The sequence below is a fragment of the Rhincodon typus genome, chromosome 13 (assembly GCF_021869965.1).
Source record: "Rhincodon typus isolate 14 chromosome 13, sRhiTyp1.1, whole genome shotgun sequence".
NCBI classification, from domain to species: domain Eukaryota; kingdom Metazoa; phylum Chordata; class Chondrichthyes; order Orectolobiformes; family Rhincodontidae; genus Rhincodon; species Rhincodon typus.
The window spans coordinates 23,864,313-23,876,771 of record NC_063344.1 but is presented as its reverse complement, the minus strand read 5'-3'; the positions used below and the strand labels follow the sequence as shown (position 1 = coordinate 23,876,771).

At 42.0% G+C, this 12,459-nt stretch overlaps 1 protein-coding gene across 1 annotated transcript in view; it reads left to right on the top strand.

Moving 5' to 3' along the window:
- The first annotated feature begins 3,660 nt into the window (after window positions 1–3,660).
- LOC109935820 (sentrin-specific protease 5-like) overlaps window positions 3,661–12,459 on the top strand; it is a 34,635-nt gene continuing 25,836 nt past the window's right edge. Inside the window, exons 1-2 of the mRNA XM_020534463.2 lie at window positions 3,661–3,801; window positions 8,304–9,786. Coding sequence (XP_020390052.1) covers window positions 3,661–3,801; window positions 8,304–9,786 — 1,624 coding nt within the window. The remainder of the gene's footprint in view (window positions 3,802–8,303; window positions 9,787–12,459) is intronic.

The window sequence follows — 12,459 nt, the reverse complement described above, 5'->3', positions numbered from 1 at the left end:
GAAACTCACATTCAGAACTGTATTGCTACTTTACGTCATCATCTGTTTGATCGACTGTCATTGTAACTATAGCTACAAGTTCAAATAAAAATATGAAACAGGAGTACAACCTGTATCATGACAAAGGGACAGCTAGGATTGATGATAGCAATTATTTTTTGCTCATGCACAAGACGTAAGCATGACTGGCTAGGCCTGCATTTATTGCCTATCCTTGATTACCCCAGAGATGGAGGAAGTGAGCTGCCTTCTTGAATCACTACAATCTTTGGGTTGTAGAGATACCCACAGTGTTGTTAGGAAGGGAGTTGCAGGATTTTGACCCAGTGACAGTGAAGGAACAGTGATATAGTTCCAAGTCAGGATGAAGTGTGGATTGCTGAGGGACTTGCAGGTGGTGCCATTGTTCCTTCTTGGCGGTAGAGGTCACAGGTTTGGATACAGGTAGTTCTCCTATAACGTGATAGTTGCATTCTTATGTGACCTTGCGCTATATAGAATCGCACTATCGAAAATCACCATAGAAAATCAAGTGTAGGGAAATCGCTATAGAACATCGTTATACCTGTACAGCAGAAAGTTCACATTAGCCAAACCGCATCCACTATTCATCAATCGCGTTACAGCCAATTTGTGTTAACGAAGCATGCATTATAGCAGAACTATCTGCATACTGTCGAAGGAGTCTTACTGAGTTACCACAATGCACCTTATGGAATGTATTATGGTACCACTTGCATGTTGATGGTCATGGGTGGGTGGCAATCATCCGTGTAGATAGTGGACAGGTACTGGAGAGAGAGGAAGTTATATTTGCAGCAGGTTACAGGCTAGGAATCCTCTAGCAAGTAACTCATCTCCCAACTCCCCAAAGCCATCCATCATTTATTAGGGCCAAGTCAGGAATACACCCAACATGCCTGGGTGAGTGCAGATCCAACAACACTCAAGAAATTTGACGTCATCCAGGACAAAGCAGCCCACTTGATTAAAACCACAAACGTTCACTCCCTCCACCACCAATGCATAGTAACAGTAGTGTGTACCAACTACAGGACACACTGCAGAAATTCACCAAGACTCAGACAGGGCCTTCCAAACCCACAACCACCAGCCTCTAGATGGACAAGGGCAGCAGATAAATGGAACTCCTCCACCCAAAAGTTCCCCTCTGAACCACTCACCGTGCTGATTTGGAACTTTATTTGCATTTCTTCATAATCAGTGGATCAAAAACATTGAGCTCATTCCCTAACTGCATTTTGGATGTGCCAAGATCAAATGGACTGCAGATGTTCAAGAAGGCAGCTCATCATCATCTTTTCAAGGGTAATTAGGGATAGGCAATTAATGCAGGCCCAACAAGAGAAACCCAAATCCCCTGAATTATTGCAAAAAAAGAATGTTTAGCATTTGACGTGCTCATGTAGCCACAGTTCTGGTCAATGGTAACACCCAGGGTGTTGATAATGGGGAATTCAATAATCATAATGCCATTGCAAGTCAAGGGAAGATGATTTGATTCTCTTATTGGAGGTGGTAATTGCCTGACACTTGTGCAGAATGAATGTTTTGAGGGGTTAATGAGCAATTTAGACAAAGGAGAGCCAGTGGATGTGACTTATTTGGATTTCCGGGAGGCCTTTGACAAGGTGCTGCACTGGATGCTGCTAATTAAGATAAGAGCCCATGGTGTTAGGGACAAGGTACTGGCATGGATAGACTGGCAGAAGGCAGAGAGGAGGGATAAGGGTGTCTTTTTCAGGATGGCAGCTGGTGACCAGTCGAGTTCCACAGTGGTTTGTATTGGGACCAGAACCATTCACACTAATGATCTGGAAGATTGAATTGAGGCCATTGTTGCTACATTTGCAGGTGACACAAAGATAGGTGGAGGTTGAAGTAGTGTTAAAGAATCGGGGAGGCTGCAGGTGTTGTTCAGGCTCAGAGAGTGGGATAAGAAGTGTCAGCTAGAATTGAATGAGGGAAAGTGTGAGGTTATACACTTTGATTGGAAGAATAGAAGTCTAGGCTATTTTCTAAATGGGAAAAGGCTACGGAAATCTGAAGCACAAAGGGTCTTGGGTGTCTTAGTTCAGGATTCTCTTAAGGTTAACATGCAGATTGAGTTGACAGTTAAGAAGCCAAATGCAATGTTAGCATTCATTTCAAGAGGGCTAGAATATAAGACCAGAAATGTACTGCTGAGGCTGTATAAAGGTTTGATCAGATCGTATTTGGAATATTGTGAGCAGTTTTGGGCCCTGTATGTAAGGAAGCATGTGGAGGAGGTCCAGAGGAGGTTTACAAGAATGATTCTCAAGGCTGAAGGGCTTGTCATATGACGAGCAGTTGAGGACTCTGGCTAAGTACTCGATGGGCTTTGGAAGGATGAGGAGATATCTTGAGTGGCACTTACAGAATGCAGAGAGGCCTGATACAGTGAATGTAGAGATGTTTCCACTAGTAGGAGAGACTAGGACCTATGAGCACAGCCTCAGAGTGAAGGGACATGCGCTTAGAACTGAGATGAGGAGGAATTTCTTCAGCCAGACGGTGGTTAATCTGTGGAACTTATTGAAACAGAGGACAGTGGAGGCCAAGTTATTGAGTGTATTTAAGACAGAGATAAATTGGTTCTTGATTGGTAAGGGGATCAAGGGTCACGGGGAGAAGACAGGGGAGTGGGTTGAGAAATATATCAGCCAAGATCGAATAGTAGACCAGACTCGATGGGCCAAATAACCTAATTCTGCTCCTATATCTTATGGTCTAATTTTGCTTGCCATTTATCAACCCAAGACTAGATATTGTCTGAGTCTATTTTCATTTCGATACGCATTGCTTCAGTTTCTGATGATTCGCCATTGGTGCTGGAAACAGTATAAACATCAGCAAACATCCCTCCCCATATCTGATCCTGTAATTGAGGGAAGGTCAGTGATGAACCTGAAGATGGTTGGGCCTAGTACACCATCCTGAGGAATTCCTGCAATTATTAATGTTGGGAAATGTTCAGAAGCATGCATTCAGGCCATTTAATGAACTTGATCTTGAAAGCTATGCACATGTTTTGACAGGTGAATCGTAGCTGCAGTGTAATAAGCTTTCTTTTTCTAATATAAATGTTTAATAGGGGTTGCGTGTTTCAGAGCACCACAATAAGGGGTCACACTGGGACAGAATTTTAGATACTACAGCCCGGTTTACAGGTAGTATGTAAAATCTGTAGAGTAATGCAAAGTTCTACGTTTTGAAGAATGCACCTGTAGGTTTAGCGCAAGGCCAGTGCTTGAATTGGTAACCTCTGATTGCAAGTTGCAAATTTTCATAGAAATAATTTCCAAATGCAAGGTAGTACATGAAGGGCAAGATAGGAAGAAACCAGTATGGAGCACAGGCACAGATACAAACTACTTGTGTCAAATAGCCTATATCCGGGCTTTTAAATGATATGCCATTTCCACCTTCAGTTCAGTATGAAGATGACACCAGTAAGGAGTGATGAAAGAGGTGGTGTAGCATCCTTGCCCCATTGATCGGCACAGCCTCTTCTGACTATTGCCAGGTGGTGCTGCAGGGGGCGCGCTCCCCGGCACCGCAGCCTGGACCATCTTGCTCCGAGCCGGTGGGTTCTTCGTTTTTGTGGATGACGCATGAATGGCGCGCCGAGGTGGGGGCGGGGCGTGGACACGTGCGCGCGCCGGGAGCCGAGGGGCTACAGGGCGGAGGGACACATGGCGGCGGCGGCCTGGGGGCAGCGCCGGCGGAGGAGGCAGCAGCGCTAGCAGCTGTGTTCAGGTAACGGCCGTAGCCCGGGGAGAAGGGGTCCTTGTGTGGTAAAGCCGCAGCTCCGGCAAGCGGCCTTCACTGCTACACGGCGACCAGCAGCAGCTGGCCTGAGGCGACAGGATCGACAAATAGCCCCCTGCAGGATGGAGTGGGAGGGAGAGAACTGGAGACTGTGCCGAGCCCGAGAGAGAGAGAGAGAGAGACAGAGACAGAGAGGGAGAGGGAGAAAGGAGGATGTGCAGCGTGTATACACAGAGACCCAGAGAGAGAAAGGAGGATGTGCAGCGTGTATACACAGAGACCCAGAGAGAGAGAAAGGAGGATGTGCAGCGTGTATACATAGAGACCCAGAGAGAGAGAAAGGAGGATGTGCAGCGTGTATACATAGAGACCCAGAGAGAGAGAGAAAAAGGAGGATGTGCAGCGTGTATACATAGAGACCCAGAGAGCGAGAAAGGAGGATGTGCAGTGTGTACACCCAGAGAGAGAGAAAGGAGGATGTGCAGCGAGTATACATAGAGATACCGAGAGAGAGAAAGGAGGATGTGCAGTGTGTACACCCAGAGAGAGAGAAAGGAGGATGTGCAGCGAGTATACATAGAGATACCGAGAGAGAGAAAGGAGAATGTACAGTGTGTATACACAGACACCCAGAGAGAGAGAGAAAGGAGTATGTGCAGTGGGTGTACAGGCCTGGAGCGAGGGGTGGATGTGCGTTGTATACACAAAGTCTCCAAGAGAGGAAGGGATGTGGAGTCAATGTACAGAGTGCTGGAGAGAGCTAGGGTGATGTCATGTTTGTGTATCAAGTCTGGAGATAAACTGGGAGCTGTGCAGTATGTGTTCAGAGCCTTCAAGAGGAGGAGAATATATAGTTTATGTACAGAGCTCTGGAGTGAAGAGGAGTTGTACAGTGTGCACAATGCCCAGGGGAAAGGGGTTGAGGGAGAGGTTTCCTGTGCAGTGTGTGTACAGAATCCCAAGAGAGAATAGGTTGTGCAGTTGATTTACTGAGCCCTGGAGAAAGAAGGTTGCTGTGATGTCTGTTTACAGACCCTTGGAGAGAGAGAGGTGATGTAAAGTTAAGTAAATGAGGAAATCGCAGTGTAATTTTATATTTATGAATATAGAATCCTGTAGATGGAAGAGTCTCACAGTGTGAACTTAAAGAATGTGGGAAATAGGCTAGAGATTCATGCTATATGTATAGAAACCCCTGAAGGTGAGGGTAGTGTGCATTGTGAGGTAGGAGCAGTCCCATATGTACAGTTGATGGTGTGTACAGAGGAGATTCTGTATTGATGTCTGCCACATTACTTGTTCAGCATCAGTGGATACTATAGGCCACATCACTTCCTTCTGTGCTGTTTAATTCTATGATATGGAGTTAATAATATTGAATGGTCAGTCTGGATTCCACAATGAAGTGTCAAGATATGGTAAAATTAGGGCAAAAAATTGAGATTAATTTTTGTAATCTTAAAAACCACATGCCCAGTTTCCCAGACCAGCCAAATGTATTGTGCTGGTTTAGATACAGGTTAGCAGTACCTGCTGTTTTGTATTTCTGCCTTGTGGATAAAATAAAAATCTAGAGCTGTTTTATTTTCTCATGCCAGCACGGCTTGATCTAAAGTGCTTTAACTTGCAGAAAGCTGGTTTAAAGAATGTGTATTTTAAGTACTCATGATTAATCTCTATTGCTTTGGCTTTCCTTCCAGTCACTGAGCCAAAGCAGAGTTTAAAATCGGACCCAGATGCATGGGCTGTGTGTGCTGAATCTGGATCTCCTCCTAGTGAACAGCACTGCAAAGTAAACCAGCTGCCACTCTAGCCTGCAAATGATGGTGGATATCTGATAACATGTTGGTACAGTGTTTTCAAGGATGTTATGTTGTAAATGCTATTTGCAAGTAAAATAGCTTATTTAGAATACATTATAGATAATGGTCTTTAGCAGCTATTAATTTCACAAACCGACATTGAATTGAAAAATATTAAAATATCAGGATACCTTTCTTTAGTGGGGTGTGGTTATTGCTGGCAAGCTCAGCATTTCTTGCCCATCCTTAAATGATTTTGAACAGAATGACTGAAATGGCTAGTAAGCCAATCATATTGCTGTGGGTCCAGAGTCATACGTTGGCTGGACCAGGTAATGATAGCAGACTTCTTCCCTAAAGGACAGTATGAATCAGATGTTTTTTTTTAAGACAAAGATAGTTTTATGGTCGCCATTAATGAGATAGCTTTCAATCTCAGACTTATTAATTTAATTTAAATTCCACCAACTGCAATGATGGAATTTAAAGCTATGTCTACAGGACATCAGGTTGAATCTCTGGATTGTTAGTCCAGTGACATTACCATTACACAATTGACTTCCCTAAAATAATGTAATAAATATTTGGCATCAGTGCTAGGCAGTAACATAAGATGCATCGTTAATTTAAAAATGAAAGAATAGCCATACTGTAATAATGTGAAATTAGTATCCTGAGAAAAGCACTGTACTGAGGTTGCACTGTATCCAAATTTGAGAATGATTCTTGTTCAATGAGAAAGGAAATTCTAGAAGCTAGTTTCTCAGTTATTCACATTATGTAACATCTCATTTTGCAAAGCTCTTATATTCAATATCTATCTGTCCATGTAGCTCTTACATTCTTGCTGCACTTGGGGATCAGAGAACATTTCATACTATCAAAGGACCTTATTCACAGAAGGACGCCCACACAATCAGTAAATCTTTTTTTAAAAAAAATACCAGTGGTATTTTGTCGATGCAGTGCTTGGTTTGTTTCCTATAACTGGCAAAAACAAATGATATATAGATCCGCTTTTGAAATTGGAGAAAGATTATAATAAAGTGGGTGGGATGATAATCTTCTGACTCTGGAGCCTGTGTTGAAAAACCACCCAAGATAACAGTCTGAAAGTCATCTACGATTGCCAGCCATCGATCCTTTTTGAAATAAATTTGTACTCGCTATCCATTTGCTAATGAGTGCTGCCCATGAGCACAAAACTGCTCTTAATTTGGCACTAGCTAGTAATCTCATCTAGGATAATACAGTGTGAAGCTGGAGGAACACAGCAGGCCAGGCAGCATCAGAGGAGTAGGAAAGTTGACGTTTCGGTTTGGGACCCTGCTACTCCTCTGATGCTGCCTGGCCTGCTGTGTTCCTCCAGCTCCATGCTGTATTATCTCTGGCTCCAGCATCGGAAGTTCTTACTGTCTCTGAATTTCATTGAGGACATGTGTTGGGGGAAAATAAAATTTGTACAGTAGATGATTTGCTTCTCAAATTGGAGTAGAATACAGAGAACATTATGTTATAACTGGCTGTGCTGGACTGATGCTGGATACTTGAAAGGCAAAGTTTGATTCCCAGTACTAAGAACTCACATTCCAACTGGGCGTTAAACTGACCTTTCGTTTGCCCTTTCAAGTGGACGTTAAAGATCCTATGCCAATACTTATCCCTTGCCAAACAGTAGTGAAACAGATTGTGGAACTTGGGTGTGTGCAAATTGGTTGTTTAATTACCTTAATCACAACAGTGACTGTACATCAAAAGCTGTAAAGCACTTTAAGACATTCTGAGATCATGAAAGGTGGTATAAAATACAAGCTTTTCTTGTTCATTGAGCAGAGTTTATTTCTGATGAAATTTATAGCAAAACTGTAGTTAACGATTACTAGTCCACTTCCCACAGTGGTTTAATAGACTTTTCCCTATGATAACCCTTCCATTTATTTAGAGGAGTGGTGAGTTCCTAGAAAATATAAAAGACACCAGCAAGCTTTCCAGGGTTCTTGTGGTGCAGTGGTGGTTTCCCTACTGAGCAAGGAGTCTAGGTACAAGCCCTACCTGCTCCAGAGGTGTATAATAACCTCTCTGAATAGATTGATTTAAGGGAAAAAAAAAAGCTATCCCATTAGAAATTGAAGAAAAATTAATATTTAGAATACTTTAGGCCATTTTCTGCCACTTTTAAAGATTGACAAACAGTTTGTATCCTTGTACTCTGGGATGAACAACATTTAGGCATAGTTGATGAACAGTACAACTGGATGGGATTTGGGATAAATGATATTGGGGAATGGTTTACTCTCAACTCACTCCTGAAATCACAGACTGAGCTCAGTAGACAGACCATAGAAAGGTAAATGAAGTTTTTAGTATCTCAGATTAACCACTTTGTGAACTATATGGCTAATGTATCAAATTGATCTTAAACGAAATGTATTATGGGGTCTTTGTTACTTTGGGTTGCAGTTCTCAATACGGGGTACTTATTTTATCTGGGATCCAAGAAGCCAATTTAGGAATGAGATGAGCTCTTCACTGTTTGGTTTGGGCTGAATTCCAGCTGAGATCCCTGATCTTAAAAGGTTATTGTATTAATTTGCTCTTTCAAAACCAGATATTCAGACTTGTATGTGATATTTAAGAATTTAATAAGTATATATTTTTAAGCAGTTTTATTTTGGTGTTTTTTTACAGTCAACCTGTCAGACTATGAAGGAGCACAGCAATGGCAAATGCTGTAAAAGATTCCTAAGGGCAAACTTTAGAGAGCAACTGAGGTCCCATCACAGCAAATGGAAACATTTAGATGGCTCGTTGTGTTCCCAAAGACAGTTTTATTATCAACAGAAACAGCGCCTGTGGCTGTCAATCAGGAAAAAACGGGCCAAGTCTGCGCTAAGAAAGGCCCTTTTGGATTGTCAACAGTGCAGATCTGTGAAAGACACCAAATGTTTGAAGGCAACATGGAAAGAAACTGCGTTGTTGACCTCAAGAGTCAATGACACACCAACCAAGGAAACATGTACACCAACCTTGGTACCCCACAAAGAAGGAGAGAGTAAGGGATGTGAAATCAGTGAAGTTCGGAACAGCAGTGCTGTAGCCCCAGATACAGACTGTAAATCAACAGTTTTATATTGTGAAGCAATCTCAAGAAATCTAACTGCAACGTCAAATGCTACTTGCCTCAAATCTCTACGGAAGAAGAACAATGGATTTCAGGACAAGATTATAAATCAAAAACTATTAAATGGTTATAAAAGAATAGACTTCCAAGAGAGCAAAGATTCTGTGTTCAATAGTTTACCTCGCAAGACAAAGCGTCAGCTGAAAGGTCATAAAATTTTTCTGCTGTACAGAAAACCTTCTCTCTTTAGCTTCCGTTATAGAGTATTTAATAGTCAAAATAGGCGGAAAAAATCTACCAGTCAAAAGCAAGAGAAGCTAAACTTGGTGCAGACTATAAATCCAAAGAAGACTGGCCAATGTATGGATAAAATGGCATGTGATACGTCTTTGCCACATCCCATAGATGAAGATTCTAGCCAGAACTTGGAGTTTGTATCAGATCAGAATAGTGGTATATCAGAAACAATGAAGAAAGACAAGAATTCTTGCCTGGCTAGTTGCTGTGAAGTTTCAATTACACCTCTTGATGAAAGGATGGACACTTCGCAAATGCAGGAGAATGCACCTCGTTTTGTTCAATCTAGTGAAAAGCTTGCTGAATGTAATAATCAGGCAGTTGATGAAAACTCAGAAGCAATGTTCCCGCCCTCGAGCCCTCATGAATCAGGTGCATCTTGCGCCAGCCAGCTTGTGGGTGCAGATAAGTGGCCTAAAATCGATGGGGTGCCCCAGACGTTTACTGTCTCTCCAGGGAGACTTGTGAACAAAACCCCAATTTGTGACAGGGAGATGCAGGTCATCAATATAGTAATGGACTCCAGTCCTGTATCGTATGGATGTACAAATACTTCTCTTAATGAATCTGGCCAGTCAGTTTGTTTGCAGAGTGGTGAGCCATGCCCTGTGCTTCAGCCACAGCTATTAGATCACATTTACTATAGATCCACCAAGCAGCATGAATCGGTGAAGAATGAAGCCAAAAAGGGAAAGGAGAATGAATCTCAGACCCCCTCTATTGCCAGTGAACAGTTAATATCCTGTATTCATGGTACAGTCGCTGGTTTAAGAAAATCTATTTCAATTTCTTACTAAGATTATACTGTACTTTTTTTAAAGCAATAGTTTGATAAAGTTTAATCAGCGAGTGACCTACCTGGTGTACTCTATTAGGCACAATGTTACTGCAAATTGTGTACAAATTGGGTGAACAGGATGTCACTTTAAAAGTAGAGTGCACCTATGATCATCTTTGTTTTGAAAGACAGATCCTTTGTATGGTTTAGATGGATTTGTTTCTGCCATTGCAACTTCAAGAGTATCCTCAGTGTTCATACAGTCATAGTGTCTGACATCACTGCTAGTCATGCTGCAGGAAATGGCTTTGCATCAAAGAATAGAATAAGTACAATGAGTCAATTTCATGTGTTTTAAGCTAATTTAGTGCAAATCCTGAGGCTGTGATATTCACACTGTCCCACTCTCAACATTTTACTGCATCACTCCCAACTCCACCCTACCTCATTCTATTGTTGGTTACTGTTCATCGCAAGTGAGGGAGCTGGCTGGCAGTTGGGAAGAGTAGAAGTGGGTCAGGCTAATGATTGGAGTGCTATGTAGGATGGCAAGTGACAGTTGTGTATGGAAATCAGAAATACATGTGGGAACTGCAAGTGTGATGTAACCTAGTGTGATTGGGTGTGCAACCATTAGTTGCACGGCACATGTGCCTGGGTGGACTGGTGCTGATTTCTGGTTCCAGGCATGCATCAGTGACGTCAGTGGTTTGTACTTTCCCTTGCACTTCTGTGGCTGTTTGTTATTTATTTGAGTCTGAGCCATTTGGTTCCACTTCACCACAGTTGGCTGAACTGTGTGCACGGTTAATGTATTCCTCACTTTATTTAAGGAAGAATGTTAAAGCTCTGGAGAAGGTTCAGAGAAGACTTATTACAATGATGTCAGGAATGTGGGATTTCAGATACAATAAAAGGTTAGAGACATTGAGCTTATTCTCCTTGGAGCAGAGGAAATTGAGGTGACCTTACTGAAGTATTTAAAATTATGAACATTCTGTTTCCACTAGTTGGTATGTTAGTAACTAGGAGTCACAATTTAAATATTGTCAACAGGAGAGTCAGGACTGAGATGAGGAGAAACTTCTTTATTCAGTTTTTAGCATTTGGAATGTGCTGCCTGGGAGAGTGGTGGAGGTGGATTCCATATGAGGTTTCACAAGAGATCTGGATATATATTTGAAAGTGATGAATTTTGAGGACTACAGAGATAGGGCTGGAGAATGAGGCAGGCTGGGTAGCTCTTTCAGGAGTCAGTACAGATGCGATAGTTCAAATGGCCATCTGTACTGTAAAATTCAAAGATTCTATCCCATATTCCCATAAAACTTTCTAGAATGGAATTAGTCTGTGCTGGAACTGGTTCTCCACCTGCCAAAGTAGAAAACAGCCCTAAAATGCAAGCTGGGGTCTTGTTCTTGTGTGGGTGAGGGGATGGGAGAGAAATCTTTTCCTGTATTACGCAGATGGTTGGTGAATTACATTCTGCAGTTCCACCATCCCCAAGGAACCCATGCAGAGTTTAATGTCATGTGTCTATTTCTTGAAGACCTTTTAATACGTTTGTTTTAATTTTGGCACTGATGGCATTATGGAAACAACGTAAGGCAAGCTGAGAGGAATTACTAAGATTGAGTGCATTTGGAAGTTGTCTAGATACTTTAGGTCCAACCTGGAAAATTGACTAATTGAGCTTGTTCAAATAAATTTGCTCTGGTAGGGTGCAGTTGAGTTTCATCAGGAGGTTGCCTGGACAAGAGCACTTTAGTTATGAAGAGAGGCTGGATAGGCTGAGATTGTTTTCTTTAGATCAGAGAAGGCTAATGGGGGGACCTATGTGAGGTGCATAAGATTCTGAGGGGGATGGGCAGGGTGGATAGGAAGCATTTGTTAGCTTTGGTTGAAGAGTCCATAATGAGTGGGCATAATTTTGAGGCAGAGGGCAAGAGGCTAAAAGGGGATTTGAAGAATAAGAGCATTTTCCCCCAAGAGGGTGGTGAGAATTTGGAATGCGCTGCCTGGGAGGGTAGTGTAATTGGGGAAACTTCACAATATTTAAAAAGTATGTGGATGAACTGTCATAACTTTCAAGGCTATGAACCAAGAGCTAGAAAGTTGGTTTAGCAGAGGTAGACTAGCACAGACTTGAAGACCCTCTTCTGTGCTGTATGACAGTTCGCTTGAGTACCGCCTCAGTGTTATTTTCTATTAAGTTCTTTAAACAAAAATACTTTTTAAAATGCAAAAAGCAATTGCCTGTTTTGGTTTATTGTTAGCTTTTTTGAGTGATTAGTTTTAAAATGTAGTACTGCTTAGTTCTAATATCTATGGCCTCAGAATGAAAACTTGAAGCCTGAAATATCTTGAGCCCTGGTTCACTGCTAAATTTGGGAACAGGGTACTTGCAGCCATCCATTCAGCCTTGACATTGACCCCAGTGTAAAATCTCAGAGCTGGTCTCAGTTACATGAAAGGCATTTGTTTGGGCACTGATGGTAGAGGCACAGGATTTAGACAGCATTTCACCTTATTCAGTCAAAAACAACAACTTTTAAACTACCGTTTTCTTAGTGTAGTTGATTCCATAATGGTCTGGTAAATGTGTGAATCAAGCACACTTTTCAGTAAATATAGGTGGAAGTTCGACA